Source organism: Gallinula chloropus (genome assembly GCF_964237585.1).
Source record: "Gallinula chloropus genome assembly, chromosome: 13".
Taxonomy (NCBI): Eukaryota; Metazoa; Chordata; class Aves; order Gruiformes; family Rallidae; genus Gallinula; species Gallinula chloropus.
Window position 1 is genome coordinate 18,257,005 of NC_140098.1, and position 17,755 is coordinate 18,274,759.

A 17,755-nucleotide genomic window follows, 5' to 3' on the forward strand; every position below is an offset into this window, starting at 1 on the left:
AACCCAGTCTGAATATTCATATCTGAACTGTTCCATCAGCCCTCTCTATTAATCAGTCAGAAATGAATGTGGGACATGCTCCAAGGGTTCCATAGCTGAGGTAAGTCTTGATTTTCAAGTGCAGTGGGAAACACCCAGTGTACTGTCTATCCCTCCATTACAGTGCATTTTCTTCTCCTTTTCTCTCCTTCCCCACACTTTTCCTACCCACTAAACACTTTGCATGAGCTTTATCTTGAAAACCCTGATCAAAGTTTTGCTTAATCCAACTAAGCAAAATGACTATGAACCAGAGGTCTAGAAAAGTCTTGGGATTGAGGACCACTGTAAATGCTTACTGGATGCAGTACACATACTTTGCAAGGAAGCTTTAGAGAGCTAGAGCTGGACCAGCAAACTGCAACACGTGCATCACCTTCAGCTCAATAGTCCAATGCAGGTGGCATTTCTGCAATGTGGGAATTAAACCAAACAGCACTGCTTCCTGCATCCAGCAGTAGCTGGCTCACTGATCCAAGTCCAAATATAAGTGCATGTTCTTTCAGTGTCAGGTTATGGTATAAATTAATGATAATTGCATCAGATTCAATGGAGCTAATGCCATGGACAGGATTGCAATAGCTAAAGATCCTTATTTGCACTGTATTTCTGCTAATCTGGCAGCCTGGTAAACCTGATGGGCATCTTTTGTAAGGAAGTTCAGAAGCACTTAGGGTTTTCAGCTCCTAAATGTTGCTGGGCTGGCCTCCCCAAAGTCCATCAGCAGCCTTTGGAACGTGCAGATAAGGGTTTCAAGTAACTCTGATGATTAAGGCAATACTTTAATCTTTTCTAAAGCACTCCTTTAAGTTCTGGCCTTCCCTTCTACCTCCTAGCAGGTAGCTCTAAATAGTTAAGCAGCTTATCTTTTAAAGGATGCTGGAAGCATATCACTTGCGATGTGGAAATCAAAACAGACACAATGTTTCAAAAGGAAGCTTACTTGGGACAGCTGAGATGAACCTGCCTATGTGTAAACACATGGACAGGATGAATATGATACAATAATTGTAGGCATTGTATTAGCATCCAAAAGAAGCACCTCAAATAATAATTATTAAAATAAAGCAATTCAAAACAAATAAATGTACCTAAAGGAGCACTGTGTGTTTTCCCATCTCATAACTCCTTGTGTTTCTCATTTTTCTCATTCACCTCTCATTCTTACTACTGAGTCTCTTTGTTGATTCTGCAAAGACCTCCAGCTTTAATGTTCACACAATGATGCCTTTGATGGAGGAGCTTTATCTCACTTTTCCACGTGTCCAATAGCAGCATATATCAACTTTATCTCCTCTGCTCATGAGGTAAACACTACTCTAATTTTGTCTCTTCAAACTGACTTCATATGGAATGAGACATTTATACAATGGGCCTCACAATGGCCATCACAGTGACTTAGCATCAACACTTCTTGCATGCATCCTCAGACACAATCACCATCTGTTCCATGCCTCTGCTGCTATTGTTGCAAAGCAGCAAAGAGGAAGGATAGATACTGATGCCATGACAAGGATGACATCTCAAGCTTTTGAAGAAGGCAGCAAAAAGAGGGGCAATGTGATAAGCAAGACCAGTGCCACACACAGCACTGAGCTGAGAATGTGGCTTGTGATCACAGTTCTAATTTCACTTGCTGTATGCTTGGCTGTGGAGGAGGCAACCGTTGATGAAGGAATCCTGTGCTCCAAGTACCAGCGAGCTTTCAAGCATTCATGCTATGAATTTGTTAGACTCCAGCGTACCTTCACAAGTGCCCAGAGCTGGTGTGAGAGAGGAGGGGGGCACCTTGTCTTCATTGAAAATGAGGAAACTCAGGAATTCTTGCAAAAACATATTTCTGAGGATCAGGAATGGTGGATAGGACTGATCTCAAACTTCTTGCTGAATGAAACTACTGACGGTAGGTGATTTTGTAATCCTGTCTTCTTTAAAACTGTATCAGCCCATAATGCTTACTTAACCTGACAACAAATGCAATCAGTCCCACTGTAGATAGACATCTGCTGAAATGTCACTGTCTTTTGTTACTGTATCTTCAGATTTACATTAAGTTTTAACTGCCTGTTTCGCTTCCAAGTTGCACGTTGTCACCATTTCCATTGGATCTTGTGGCTGTGTGAATTAGATCAGCTTGCTGACCTTGTGAAAATAATATGCTTGGTTAGTTTTCCAGTGGAAGAGCAAGCTGAGCCAATTCAACACACTAGGAAGTGCTGCAAGATCTGATGTAAGAGAAATGGTTGAATCTTGAGGCTGGGAGCACAGGGGAAAGTGGCAGTGTTGTTTTATCAGGTTCAGTATAAAAAGTAATTGAAGATCCCTATGCAGACAAAACCATCTCTTCTTCAGCAAGAGCAAGGCTACAGTTCCTCATATTACTCTGGAAAATAAATGTTCAGGACACAATTATTTTGTTCACAGGGACAATGATGTGGCTGGACACTTCAAATTTAAACTACAGTAACTGGTACAAGGATCAGCCTTCTCCCTTCTCATCCACATGCGGGTACATCCTGAAGAACGCCAAGTATCAGTGGGGTGTGACTGAAAATTGCAGCCAGGAATTTGACTTCATTTGTGAGTTTGGTAAGACACATAACAGCTGGGACTGAGAAGTGAGCATGCTATGTTCACAACTGGGCATAAATTGCCTTGCTGCTTTCAAAGGGGCTGTGCAATAACCTAATAAAGTTTATTAAAAGGGAATGGATAAAAAGCCATAGAACCCTAGGAGGTGCTCTTTTTCCAGTGTGCTGATGTAAGATCTGATCCAAAAAAAGAAGGAACCCTGAAATCACAGGGAAATGTAGGTGCTTAGCAACTGGCCATTAAGGCCCAGGTTTTCAACAGAGGACAGCAAAATAGAAATGGATTTGAGAGCAAATTTAAATGTGCAGCAGTCTACATCTACAGCAGACATAAGCTAGCTAAAGCCAGTTTGAGTAATGTATAATGATAGTTGCACAAAGAAACTCCCACACCACCATGGCACCTGAGCTAGGTGGGACCTGTATGACTGCCCTGTAAACATACTCTTAACCATAAACATGACCCAAAATAATTTCTGTTTGTAACAAGAAAAAATACAGCCAGGCTTCCAGAGACACTGTTCCTAGCAGCCTGGAGCAAGCAAAAGCGAAAGCAAGTTTTTCCTGTTTCTTCTCAAACCCTTCCATCACATGAAGTTTGAGGGCTTCCTCAGGATAAGGCAGCAGACAGGAACCTGTACTTCCTGGTGGTTTTTTAGTGCTCTGACAGAAAATCTAAAGACATTGTGTCCCTTAAATTGTGACTTGGAACAAACAGTCCTCGAGAGGAATGATGGCAATATTGTCCCATTCAAGATATAGATAGGAGGGGAATTTGTGTTCCTCACACTTTGCATGTAAGTCATGTATTTTAAACTGTAACTAGAACTAAGGTCACAAGCACTGGAAGGAGAGAGTCGGGCTGGAATCTCACTGATATAAAAAGAAGCCTTCAAATCCAGTATGCAAGTACAGGTTATTACAAGCCCTAGAACTGCTACTGCCCTGGACCAGTACTGTACTATTTCTGACATAATTAACAACTAATTCCATAATCAGCAAAACTAATAAAGTTTTGTTTCCTGTCCTGATTTTCTGTTCCACATCCCCTCCCTACTCTCCTCCTCATCACTCCCAGTTCATTCCCATATCCCCAGCATGCCCCACCTCTGCAAATACTTTTCCCTCCCTCAGCTCCCTCCCCTGCAGTACTGCAGCTGCCTGGAAGCTCCAGCTGTATGTCCTGGCCAGTTAAATCCCACATCATGGAACAGATAAACATTGGGTTATAAACCCCACTCCTAACAGAGGCACTGATGTATCTCTTTCTCTTCTACCTAGCTATTGATTCTAATGACATTTTAGGGTGCTTTGAGGTTTATATCTTTCCATCAAGTTTGGCTGAAGATGACCAACATTAAAAATGATTGGGGGAGAGGAAGCTGGCAGACAGCACAGCCCCTTAAGCTTATTTTCCTTGCAAAACCAGACTAAAATAATTTTTCCATTACAACTACAGTAGACAACTGTTTGTAAGGAAGCCATCATCTGTTACCATAGGACCTGACTTAAAGCCCATTAAATGCAATGAGTGTTTGCATTATTGAGTGACAATGTCCTATGCTACATCCATCATTCCATTACCCAGGAAACTGAGAACAGATTGAGGCAATTATAGCCTTGTTTTCAGAATCTGCAGCCCATGTCCATTAATACACACACATATTTCAATAACACACTCCTCTTTTACCAGCTTTGCATGCAAGGAGTTATATCTGATAGCTCAAAAAAACAAAAGCAACTTTCTCACAACCTGACAATGCTTAAATTTGTCTCTAAAATGGGCATAGTGATACTCAGGCCTTTACACACAGCTGCTCTGAGGCTTGGTTCACATTAACACTGAGCCTGAAACTTCAAGTGGAACCCCTAACTTGCCTGCTTGATCATTTGAGATAGGTGTACTATGGGTACAAGCAACGAACAGGACAGTCTCCTGCTGAGACAATAAATACTATGGGAATTCTCTATACAAAGTAAAGAACAAAAAAATGCATGAGATGATAGCCTGTACTAAAATTTAACAGCAAATTATTTTTCAAGCTTATTTAGAGAGTTCTAATCTGTAAACTGATTATGTTGCTATAGTTACAGCCAGGCTTAGATTTAGCCTTTAAATAACAATAGCAAACAATTACTGTAGTGTGCACACATTCACACTGCTAATCAAGGTAGTTAAGGAAAATGATCAAAACAGCAACTGGAGGACAATATATTTAAGCCTGAGACAGCTGAAACAAAACCATTCCTTTGCAACACTTCTATGTGAGAGCAGTCTTGCATCCCCCTCTTCAGGGTATTAGGTATCCTGATTACTACAGGATACTAAGAATTCTGAAAGATAATTAACTGTCCCAGATTAATCAAAGAATGAGGTGTATGCGTTTAGAGATACGACCTTACTCATTTGAGCAGTCCTGCTGAATGAAGTCAGTTGAATATCACACAGGAAAAAAGGTGTTTCTGTAGCAGAAATGGGATCAAGTCTCATACTTAATATGCAAACGATTCTCCAGAGCAATTACCTGAATATTATGAAAATCACACACCACCACAAAGGTCTTTCTGAAGCAAGGAGTAACTGTAAACCTTCCAGTGCTGTAGGTTAAATAAATGCTAAGTGTTTTCCACAAAAATATGTTTATTTTTCAAAAAAAAGTTTTTGATTATTAAAAATGTTATCAACCTTTTGTTTAAGGAAGTAAAACTCATAAATCTGTTCTTCTGGATTTAAAAATAGAAATATATTTGATTCTTTGTTCTTTTTTTTCCATTTTCTTAATTGTTTGGCTTATAAAGAAGAAAAGGGAAGAAAGAAACAAAAAAATGGATGTGTAGGAGAACTGTAGCAGGATTTTTCAGAAATTCAAAAGGTTAAATATGTTTTTTTTTTCAACTATTAGAATCTGGCCAGAGCATTGCTTGTGATAATTACAATGCCACTGTACAGTGTGGATCTGGAGAAGTTATTCAAATTGAAGAGAGCTTCTATGGACGGAAGACACCTCACTACTGTGTATCGGAGACTCCTCTCCAGTATGAGACAAATGAAGACTGTAGCTGGATCAGTGTCAAAGATGAAGTATCAGGTAGTACCTTATGGCACTGCTTGTCCAAAGCATAGAGTACATGCCAAATTTCCTGGTCCCTAAAATATTTTATCTTGTATTTTAGTAGAGCTAGTGAATGGGAAAGTGGAATATTCCTACTTCTGACATGGTGAAGGCTCCCATAGAAGGCTGGATGGAGAGGAGGGATTTTGTGAGAAGCAGAGATTCACAGGAAGAGAGGGGATACAAATGGGGAAAAGGGATTCCTCTTGCTATGTGAAGTAAACGTGGGTACACTGATTCCCTGATGCACTCAATGGGAGACCCTAGGTTTGACAGAGATGGAAGAGAACACATCCATATAGACCTAACTCCAAACCAGAGGGATGAGAAGGCTGGCACTCATGGGGCAGGACGGATCTGCTGCTGCCTGCAGCATGTTGAATACAGTCTGTTGGAGCTACAGGGCTCTGAGGCTTGCCAGACTAAACAGGGACTATGGCCCATCCTATGGTGAATTTTTGGGCTTCCAGACAAAATAATACAAAACACATAACTTTTTTTTTTAACCCTCTCTAATTCAGCTTTATTCAAATAAAGTGGAATAGTGCTAAGAAATACCAGGCAGTAAGCAACACACTAAAGTCAAAGTGATGTGGGAGTTTGTCTAGAAGTCAATGACACAACACTGGTCCACCTCCCTTTTCTGTTTCTGTAGTCATGTGTCATCTGAGCTCTTAGAACAGCCAAAGAACAAAGCCACTATTTCATATAAAATGGTTCTTCTTTCCAGGCCAGTGTCATGGTCTTCAGGCCTGCCAGGTGGCAGCGGACGGCACTTCCTTTGGAGATCCGTGTCCAGCTTCTGGAAGCTATTTGTCTATTCAATACCAATGCAGGGAAGGTAAGTGGAACGGGGCTGTTCTGTTCTGCTCTTTGCTGTAACACTGTGAGCATGGATGGTTATCTTAAAAATCACTGCTCTATCCTCAGGGCAGAACCTAGAAGAGTGTTGACCACTAAAAACAGGCAGAAAAATGTAGCTTCCCTGTCCTCACTGAGGGGTTATGATAGGGTACAAAGCCAGGAAATTCAGACACATAAAACATGCTTAAATGAAATTATGTCCAACTAGAATCTTGACCAGTAGGTATGGAAAAGAATCAGCTCCCTGTCCTGCCCCCAATGTGCTCATATTAGCAGCAGCATCAGTGCTGCTTTGGAGAAGGTCTGTTCTCAATACGTGAAAATTAATTGAATTACATAAGAAATGTAGACAAACAATGGCATTGAATTCTGTCATTATGTTTTACAGGTCTGCAGCTGGCTGTAACAGATAAGTGCTTTGTCTTTGAAAGTATCGTGGTTGGTTTGAACTGGCTGCTCTCTCCATACTCTGGCAACCTTTCCTGCATCATTAGCACTGGAGATGGCCACACTATTGATCCTTACTACCCTCTAACGTAAGATAAATCCTTCATGTATTGTCAGACAACCAGTAAATTTCACTGCTTGTATTTGATTGAATGTCTCTTAAATCTAAGTCTCTTAAATGTTAAAAAGTAATTAATTTAAAAATTAATAATGGACCATACATAAAAGACACTTGGATTCTGCAGAAACTTGTTTTGAAATCAATAGAAAATTTTAAGTCAAGCTACCAACCACAATATTTCTTCTGCTTATTGTGACAAGGAATTCCTATTTCTTACTAAGAGATTTTATTCCAGATCCAAAGACATAAGATTACTCAAAACATGTCACTAATTGCCAAAAAAAGAGGCATTATTTTCTTAAGTTTAAGGATTATTTTTCTAATATTTAAAATGATACAATGGCATTCTGGAGTTTTTCTTCTTTTTTTTTTTTAATTGCATAAAAATCACATCTTTAGAAGATCAAACACTTTTCTGCCTGATTTAAAAATCAGATTTTATTGTAGTTCTAGAAATGCCAGATAATGACTCTAGAACTTTAGTTGTCTACTAATGGAATCCTATGTGTCAACTAGAAAATTAAGTGTAGAAGAGTGAAAACCAAAAAGTAGCAACATACTAGAACCAGTAAACATTCTTTCACAGCTACAGACTTCTTCATATCCATTCATCTCCTACTGCTACCATGACCGGAGCTGCACAATTTTGCTAGCATGGGCAAGAACAGAAGCAGCTGCACATAAAAAAACAGAGCAAAAGAATGCTCTACCAAAATGCTGAGGAGCCTCAGCTCCCACTGATATACCCAAGAGATAGTAAATTGGGAATAAAATGAAGAGTAGAAAATTAGGGCTCCGTTATATGTTCCAGTGTGCAAAATTACATGTTTGTCCTCAGAGCCAGCAAGCCATAAAACCGATCTAATGTTGCATGTTACCAAACTGTAATCTACCTACTTTACAGCAAAATGTACCCACTGTTATAGCTAGATTTGAGAATGACCACTGATGACATACATCCTTAATGACACTGTAGCTGGAACAAAGGAAGACCCTTCAACCCTACAGTTGCTATGTAAATAAATGAGGGATTACAGTGATTGCAGGAGAGCTGAGTCAGGTCAGAAGTTTGGGAACTGTGACCACTGTTACCATGTAAGGCTAAGGACTTCCCAGGACAGTCTTCCACAACAAGCAGCTGTTGTCTTTCTATTCTAGGCTGGTCAGCAATATCACATACAGATACTTGTCTCCTGGAGAGTTTACTGTTTTTGTGGAATGCACCACCAGCGAGTGGCACGTGACGGCACAGAAGCGGGTGACTGTTCGAGATAAGATGGACCGACTCAGCGTCACTGGGTGCTATAACCAATATGAGTCTGGGAACAGCTCTCACTGCCGTACCCTGTATGGGGACCTGTTGTGGATTCAAGTTGAACTCAGCGGAGGTCAGGGTAATTACACTGCATGCTTTAAATGGCAGGCTAAACATTATGCTACCCATGGGATAGAAGCAGGATTTTCATTGTGCAAAACAATACTTCTTTTTTAGTAAATGCTTTCCCTCTAATTGTTGCATTCCTGCAACTGAATGCTCTCAGCTCCATTGGAGGGGTTCTTTCTTAGAGCTATTACACCACCTCAAACATAAGTTTGGCGTTTTTCCCCTCTACGCAAAGCTGACAAAGTACAAGCATAACTTCAGTCACATGAATCCACATGAAGCAAAAAGAAATATTTCAATATATGAACTTAGGAATCCACAAAAAGGCTTCTCTGATTGAGGGTAAGAGGATTCCATGCTGAGCTGGTCACACTTGCTGATGTACATTTTGTTCTTACTTCAAGCACCTGGAATCCTCATATATGCTTAAAAAAATAGAATTTAGTAGTGTATGTGTGAATTGTCTTGATAGCCTTAACACTCCCAGCAGAAAACATGAGAGACTTCCATAAGGAGCCTGAGGGGGCACAAACCCACCTGAAGTGACTGTATTAAAAGTCCCTGCTTTGCTGCAGTGTTCTTATGACTCCTTTATAAACACCTGAATGCTGCCCAAAGCAGATAGAATTGGATGGCTGTGTGAAATTTTGAACTATTTTTTTGCAGGCAACGGAGTGACCTTCACTATATTAGGAGATAACATGACACTCACTGAATCCAGTGCAAAGGATGGAATTGTCCCTCACAATCTGACACTTGACAGTGCCTCTCAAGAGCTGCTAGGCCCAGGGACACATCAGCTGCAAATCCGAGCATCCAGCAACACAACCACATTGGAGATCTGTGAGAGTCTTGCTGTGCACTTAATTGAGCCAGTATCTGGTCTTCAGGCTGTATTAGCTTCTCACACTCTGCAGCTGGGGGAGAGTTTGGAGATAAATGTCTCTGTGACTCACGGTGCCCCGGATAAGCTGAAGTTTGAGGTGATTGGATATAATGAAACTCACTCTCACAAAGAAGATGGCCCTCATGGGCAACCTCGAATGTACATCGTTCCCATGCACTCTGAAGGTACAGCATGCTGACATCTTCTGTGGTTCCAAGGCACTCACAGCTGTGGAGGGATCACACAGTCACAACATTCTGGGGCAGGGGACAATAATGGACAGCTGAATTCAGTAGCTTTTCTAGCTGCTCAGACTCAGTTTGCAGAACAGTATGAACAGCACAGGCTTATTGACTTATAAAATAATAAAAAAAAACCTGGCAAACAGGTCTCCATATGAAGACTGAAAGCAAGGTTTCACCTGCTTTTTGCAATAAAAATACATAGTGAAACCAGGGTTTATTTTTTCATGATGAGATTTGTTTCAAGTACAAATTATGATGTTTTCCTGAATCACAAAACGTTTTCTTCTTCTTTGTTCATATGTATAACTTTTCAAGTTTACACTCCTCTGCATTTTACACTGCAGTAATTAATAATCTGAGTTCTCAGTAGAGGTGACAAAGGAGAGCTTTTCTGTATTTTGGTCTCCAACACATAATTTTTGTGGAACTTAATTATGAATAAGCTTTTTAGCATTTTTCCTTTGCATTATTAAGAAATCAAAGCCTTTAAAATGTGGGATTAAGGAGATTGTCCTTAAGAGTTAATTCAGTGGCAAAAGATAAAAAAGTTTTCTTTTCTAATTCAAATCCTTTGCCAAAGCTGGAACACCAGAAGCTAATTATGATTTCATTTTATGTTTTAAGTTTATTCAATATTAAAAAATTTATTAGGTTCTCCCTATGCTGATTTGAACATCCCTTGCCTTCAGGCAGAAATTTTCAAGCAAGACAGCTGCTCTCTCAAGATGCCTAAACTCATTTGGACTCCAGTACTAGCACAGCTCTAGTTTTTGGTGCGGTAATATTGTAGCCAGCTGACAAAGAATAGCATTGCAAGTGGTAGGACAAAGGTAGCTGTGTTATTAAAAAGCTGAGATAAAGGGGAAGAATGTTCCTTGAAAAGCCTTTTCATCAGAAAAACCCCAAAGCTCTTAACAAAAAGAATAGGATTTCCTATAAATATTGGATTTTGTATCCCAAACATGATGGACTGGTCCCACTGCTATTCTTAACTGGCTATTTGTATTCTCTAGGTACTTTCCTAGTGAAAGTGGTAGCCATGAATGCCTTCTCAAACATGAGTCTGGATCTTGGGTTCATCACTGTGTTGGCAAACAGTTCTCATACAGGAGGTAATTGCATTAATCTGACAGTGCTGGTTTTGACCACGTAAGAGTCTTGTTGCAATCAGAGTGTTTCATGGAGCCTTCATGGTTTGCATCTAGTAATTGCTTTCCTTCCAGCAACAGTGCTGAAATGTTTTGTGGAGGCTTCTTCCTGATGCAGGCAGCTTCCCTGGCTTTGAAGTAGTCATAAATTGGCATTGCTCTGTATATGTTAACACACTGCACATTTGCTCTTTGTCCTAGAAATAATTAGTGATGTTTATGGCTCAGGATATAGCTCCAAAACCAGGAAATATTTGCATCACACACTCATAAACTGCTGTAAGTAAATGCTTCTAGATGGCTCATCCTTATATTTACAAAAGCAGATTATTCCATGAATAAAGTGACTTTAATACTAATCCTATTGAGACTTTTTCAGTGCTTTCCCACAATTTTTCTTTGTACATCAGTGAAACTCCATCACCTCCTAAGAATTTATTTACACCATTATGTTTGAAGAATCAGGATCATCTTCTTTATAGTATGGGACTAGCTTGCTACAGTTTTACCTATAGGAGCTAGACTGCTTATCACGGTTCTAGAGTCTGATTCTTATAGCCTCATCTTTCAGACTGTTGGTAGTCAAACCTGTGTATTTAAGTCATATTAACTGAGAACATCTGAAAGCTTTACAAGTAGCACTAAAATATTCTGCTCTTTGTTGTATTAAACAGATTTTTCCAAGAAAGAAATCATCTCCAGAACAAATAACCAAAGGACAAATGTGAGTATTATTTAAAGATCTTTTCTTAAAATTCAAATTCATAGAAATTTTTCTTACCAGTAAAAATGCTGCTTAAGATATTGAAAAGAAATATTTGTAGCATACTAGACTATGCAATAGATTTTCTGTCCCCCATATAGTTTAACAAAAAATCTACACCAAAATCATTGAGACAAATACGTTTACAGGCATTCAATTTACAACTCATAAAAGCCTGAAAGTAACAATTACAAGATTAAAGAATTTCATAATGATTCAATTTTGAAAAATGACATGTGCTTAGATGAAGTTTTAAATTATCTACTTGACTCCTGGAAACCTCTCTTTGAGGGGCTATCTGTCAAGCAGAGTTTGATATATTTTTATACTGTTTCTAAGTGTTTCCTGCCTCTGTATTGGAATGTTTAGGTTATTTTGCAAAGAAATTTCCAGTTTATGGCTAAGTGAGAAATTAATGATACACCAATTGTTAGCAGTTTCACAAATTTAAATAATAAAATTGCCAGATAGAGTATTTTGTTGTCATCTGAAAGGCCTAAATTTTACCTAAAAACTCTAGCAGACAAATGTTTGCTATAGTAAATGAGCTGCTCCACGAGATATGATGCTTTACAGATTGCCTGCAAGAATATACTGCATCAGATCAATATATAAATCTAATTTGAAACTAAGTTTATCATAATTTGTTACACAGAAAGACACATTCAGCTACTCCCTCCTTTTTATCTATAGTTGTATTGTATCCAATTCAGATAGAAAAGGAAGGAATTAGAAGATGCACTAGAAGACAAACAATTGTCTGAGGGTTAAAAGTCTTGGTTCAGAAGTAGAAAATGAATGGGAATTAGTTTCCTAAGTACCTGCATTAGTTTTGAAAAGAGGAGCTGGGCTCCTAAGCCACTTAGGAGTTTGGAAGTATTTTGCTACACAGTCTCTCTGTGTCATCCACTTCTATTCCCACAGCTTCTACTTCCACACTACCACTGATCAGGGAAAGAACATTTAAACTACAGATGTGATACAGTGATTTTGGACTGTTGTGGTTTAGTTCCAGCCAGCACCTAAGCACCATGCAGCTGCTTGTTTATTTCCCTCACACACAGTGGGAGAAAAAAAAAGGGGAAGACATATTAACTCTAACCTAGCCAAACCCAGGACATTAGAATAAACTTTCAGACCTTTTTCATTATAAAGAAGCAAGATACATATATGTTTATAGATGCTCCTGTCCTAACTGATACGTTGTCTTCTTATTTAGGATCAGAAAAGAAAAAGCAAAATATATATTAAACCGAGCCGGCATGTGGATCCTTTCACAACTGTTACACTTGGCTGGCCAGACCACAGCAATAATTCCAGTTTTCTCTGGTCCTGTGGTATGTGCATTTACTGAACCTTTCCACCAATTTCTATTTGATGAGTAACACACTCATTATCCTGTCAGATCAAGAGGTAAAGGATGTAAAGGAGTAAAGGACAGTTTACTCTCTGGCTTTAAAGTTTACATGAAGAATGTCCTTTTGTCTTAGCCTAGTTTTAATATCAAACTAATTATGGTATACAACATTCCATAGTACTCAGTTTTGTCTTTTCCCAAAGGTGGTTACTCCTAGGTTTCAATTTTTCATGATCTGACCATCCTAAACCCTCACCCACATAGCCAAGAACTAATCCCAAGTGACTTACATAGTTAGGCATTTGCAAGGTACATATGTCTCAATAAACCAGCAATAATTAGCATCAAACATGATGCAAAAACATTTATGGCCAAAACCTGGATTGAAATTCAGGACATCAGTGTTCTGTCCCCATATTTATTTCTGACATCATGCATTACTTTGAAGAAGACAGTCTGTACTCTGAACTCTGATTACATGCTGTTTAAATTGGGTTCAGAAAACTTGTTTGCTCTATAAAGCTCTTTGAAACCCATGGCAGGAAAGTCCTTTGTAAGAGACAAGGGATGTTATGACTATCCTAATTATAAAGGAAATGTTTTTGCAGGAGCTTGCTGGCCTCAGTGGAACGAATGTGTGCAGCAACAGATAATCCTAACCAACCAAACTGAAGTGCAAATCCCACCTTCTTGCCTTCCTCCTCCAAAGTCAGCAGTGACTGTCAGGGTCACAGTCCACAGCCATGGCAATGAAGAGAGGCAGGATGAGCAATGTCTCTATGTGACTGCAAAACAAGAACTGCAGTTGGAAATTAGGTCTGTTTTTAAACCCAACTATTCTCTGGTTAATATTACTACACAAACATAGTGCAAGGTCAGAGTTACCACTAATAACAATAATAAAGTGATAATGTACTTATTGTTGTAAATCTACTTATACTTTGCCATCACAGGAATTACAGACAAAATGAGTCTTGCTGCATTTTCCAGTCCACATTTCTGAACATAATCCTTTTATAAACTGAGTAATATTATACCCAAAACCATTGAGGGTTTTTAACCCCACTACATCCTTTCAATGTTGGACACTTCCAAATGCAAACCTCACTGAAACAATGGGAATAAACGCTGTAAGATATGTCTGAAATTTTTACTAGCCACACATTACTGCCTAAAAAATCTGTTCTTCAAGACTCTAGTGCCTCATTAAAGAGCAGTGACATTTCCATGATCTCTTAATATAATCATTTCAGGACATTGAACAGGAGCAGGTCTCATTTGAGAGCCAGAAACAGTTTTGCAATAGAAATAGTTAGCTAGTTCTGGGCCTCAGTCATGTTGAAAATGGAGACGAAGGTTCCAAAATCTCTTGCTTTAAGGTTAAATTTGACTCTATATGACTTACACATGATTCTATTTGTGAGTCATATGTAACTGTCTAATATTGCAGGGTTTTTGCAGATTTTCATCAAATGAGAGTAAACCAATAAATATCAAGGACTGTGGTACCTCATACAGTTACTACCTGTAGCTACCTTCTTACTTCCTTACAGGTGTGAAGCAAACTGCAAGCCAGTGAATGCTAGTGATGAAGTTGTTTTGAGTGTCTCTGGACAGAAGGACTCCCAGGCAATATATTACAACTGGTATTTAGATAACACATTCCCAAATAAGGTAAAAGCATCAGATTGGTCAGAAATACTATACATGCAAAAATAAACATCCACCCTGAGGGAACCCCACATGGCTTCAGAGTGATATTTTGTCAAATGCATACTTTGGAAATAACAGTAAAGACTGAGACAAGGGGGTGCCATGTTTGGGAGGGGTTATAATGGAGGGCACCAAACTACCATCCAGGTCCTGATAAACTGCAACAGAAATCACAGCAAAGAACCTCTACTGTCATGTTTTCTTGTCTGTCTCATTTTCCAGTCTATGCACCTCCCTCTAGCCTGTGGCCTGACTGGTTTCCGGCAGGACTCTTTGACTTTGCTTCAAAGCAACACAACCACATTGAAAATGAACAGCTCCTTCTTGCAGACACAGGGAGAAGCTTTTCAGATTAAAGTAACTGGTAGGTGTAAGCACTTTATACGTGTTTTCTTTAAAATAGTAAAGACCTAAGTTTGTTTGGGCTGTTGCACAGGACAAATTCAGTTATCCTACTCCAAGCTGTAGGCTCATATGTAAATGAAGTTATACTAAATACTTGATCAAGTAACATAGCTTTGCTTTGTAATGGGAACACTACTCTATTTTTAATAGTTCTTTTCTTATGGCTTATTTAGTAGTAGAATTTAATTTCTGATTAAGCCCACCCTGATGTTTCTGGTTCCCTGATACTCTAGCTCATGCTAGAGTAAGCAAGATTAATGTCTGAAGATAAGTGCTGCTGCAGCACAATTATTACTGATGTTCTCCCTCCACTCCCAGCAATGACTCAGCGTGGTTATGGGGAGGAAACATACCTTGTCAGCACTGTGCCTCCACCCGAGATCCCCAGTTGCGCCGTGGCTCCCAAGCAGGGATCAGTGCTCACCATGTTCACGGTCTCCTGCAGCGCTCCTTGCTCAGCAGATTCGTACCAATCCAGCCACAACAGGCAGCTCACATACTGCTTCTATCTGAAATCAAGTAAGTTCTGAAGTGAACTGTTTGGCTAACTGCTTCTCCATGCTGCTAGCAAGCACAGTTACTGTGGATAACAAGAGCAAAAGCACAACTTGGCTCTGCTCCTCAGAGAGACTGAGTCAGTCAGGCCTACACAGAGCAAGTGCAGAGTGCCCTGTTCTTAGAGAACAGGAGATGACTGTGTGGTATCTGGTAGGTGACCCCCTCTTTCCTGTTTCAGATTCTCTCCTGCACTGTGGCCCAGATCCTGAACTCTTTCCAGTGTATCTTCCACTTGGAGAAAAGGAAAATAATTTCATTTTACATATGACAATTACTGTTAGCAACAGCTACGGTGATACAGTTCAAACTAATGCTTCAGTGAAGGTACACAGAACAATTACTCTATTTCAAGATCTCTCAAGTTGATACCTAGCCTATGATTCACTTTTGGAACTTCTTCCATTTTAAATTTACTACATCTTGAATGTGCCATAACCACCACTTCCTTATCTAACAGAGACTATCCTCTGTGGATCCAAGGTAGTCAAAAGAACTGCCTTTTTTTCTTTGGAAGCTTAAAAGACAATCTATTTGGACTTTGGGCAGTATAAGCTGTATTTAGTCAGCTCCTGTATGTAGGCCCCTGAGAATTCCCACTTCTGCTCCAGTAAGGAGATCCTTAACAAGCCACTAAAAATAAAACATTAAAAATGGGGAACACAAAGGTTTCTGTCCCACTTTAGCTAGGCTGCCAATAAGATGATCATGGAAACTGTTCAAAGATAATTCAAACAGTGTTAACAATGTTAAGAGCATATCTGATTTCTTCATCAGGTTGGACATACAGATATGATCGATGCAAACCTGACCCTGCAGGCTATTGTATCTGAGAAGGCAAACATCCTAAAAGATGGGAACGACAGCATGAGTCTTTTCCAGCTGTACAAGTCAGTGACATCGGTCCTTAATCAGGAGACCCAAGAGGAAAGCTTTAACGTATCTTTAGAGATGAACACACGAAAAGAGGTCAGCCAGACACTTGTTTTCTTGCAGTACAATGTGATATAAGGGGCTCTTCAGATTCTTTGAGAGCTCTTAAGTAATAAAAAGATCATATATCACCACCTGAAATCAATGGTGGTTTCTAGTTTCTAGTGTCTGTCCTGGTGTTTGGCACAGGTTTCAGCTATTTTTCACTCTGCCCACATAATTAATTTTATTATCCATCAGTAAAATAATTAATTCTAAATTGTAATTGCATTAACTTAAACTAATTTGGATGGTCTTTCTAAACTTAAAATCAACCTGACTTTCCACAAACAATTTAAATATTTATAAAATGGCCACTCCTGCAGGAGAAATATCCTATTTAATTTTCCCAAAAAGCACTAGATGGCAGGTAATTTTAGTTTGTTCCTTTCAGCTACCAGCTTATATTTTAGTTATAAGCTTATATTTGTACAGTGCTTTGAGAAATGAAAAGATGAATATGAAAAGATCTAGACATATGCAATGTATCCTTCAATTATGATTCATTATTTCAGTAATATCAATCATACGTGGCTCTACGTTATCTGGAGGTAGCATTTATACAGTAATTCACATACATTAGTACAAATTCTCCCAAGTAACTCTCCTAGCTGTTAATGGATGATAAGTGTATAACTTCTATGTGCTCAGAAGTAGCATAAAACTCGTGATTATATAGTTACTAAGGCAAGTGGCACCTTGTCAGTAGACCTAATATCAGTTCAACTGATCCTTGTTGTTGAGTCTTACTCTAACACATAATTTACAGCAAGCCTGTCACTATACAGCACTACTTGCAGTCCTAATTAGCATCTTATTCCTTTGCCTAATTATCCCTTTTCATCCCAAGCTCCGAGGGCTGATGCTGACAACTCTCTCTGCTGTTAATGTAACATCAGTGCTTACGGCTCTTAAGATGTCAGAAGTATTGAAAGAAATCACTTACAGGAGTGAAGAGCTGTCTGTCTCAGCACAGGTAAGAAGCAGTTCATCTTGTATCTCCTCACACTAAGAGCACAGACTCTATTGCACCCCACTCACCTTGGAATGCTTTCAGTGCCTTACTCTTACCTTATCTTCATCCATTTTTTCAGCTGTACCAGCATGTGTATTTTGACCAGAAGGGAATACATTTTGCTTTTTAGAGTAAAT

The 17,755-nt window shown here is 39.2% G+C and overlaps 1 protein-coding gene across 1 annotated transcript in view; it reads left to right on the plus strand.

The window, feature by feature from the left end:
• Positions 1-1,554: 1,554 nt before the first annotated feature.
• Positions 1,555-17,755, plus strand: part of PKD1L3 (polycystin 1 like 3, transient receptor potential channel interacting) — a gene marked incomplete at both ends in the record, with an annotated part of 39,633 nt that continues 23,432 nt past the window's right edge. Inside the window, 15 exons of the mRNA XM_084270300.1 lie at positions 1,555-1,942; positions 2,464-2,628; positions 5,534-5,719; positions 6,474-6,584; positions 6,996-7,143; positions 8,343-8,569; positions 9,226-9,630; positions 10,704-10,802; positions 13,567-13,774; positions 14,512-14,632; positions 14,894-15,035; positions 15,395-15,595; positions 15,813-15,958; positions 16,409-16,600; positions 17,454-17,579. Of these exons, the coding sequence (XP_084126426.1) occupies positions 1,555-1,942; positions 2,464-2,628; positions 5,534-5,719; positions 6,474-6,584; positions 6,996-7,143; positions 8,343-8,569; positions 9,226-9,630; positions 10,704-10,802; positions 13,567-13,774; positions 14,512-14,632; positions 14,894-15,035; positions 15,395-15,595; positions 15,813-15,958; positions 16,409-16,600; positions 17,454-17,579 (2,865 nt within the window). The remainder of the gene's footprint in view (positions 1,943-2,463; positions 2,629-5,533; positions 5,720-6,473; positions 6,585-6,995; positions 7,144-8,342; positions 8,570-9,225; positions 9,631-10,703; positions 10,803-13,566; positions 13,775-14,511; positions 14,633-14,893; positions 15,036-15,394; positions 15,596-15,812; positions 15,959-16,408; positions 16,601-17,453; positions 17,580-17,755) is intronic.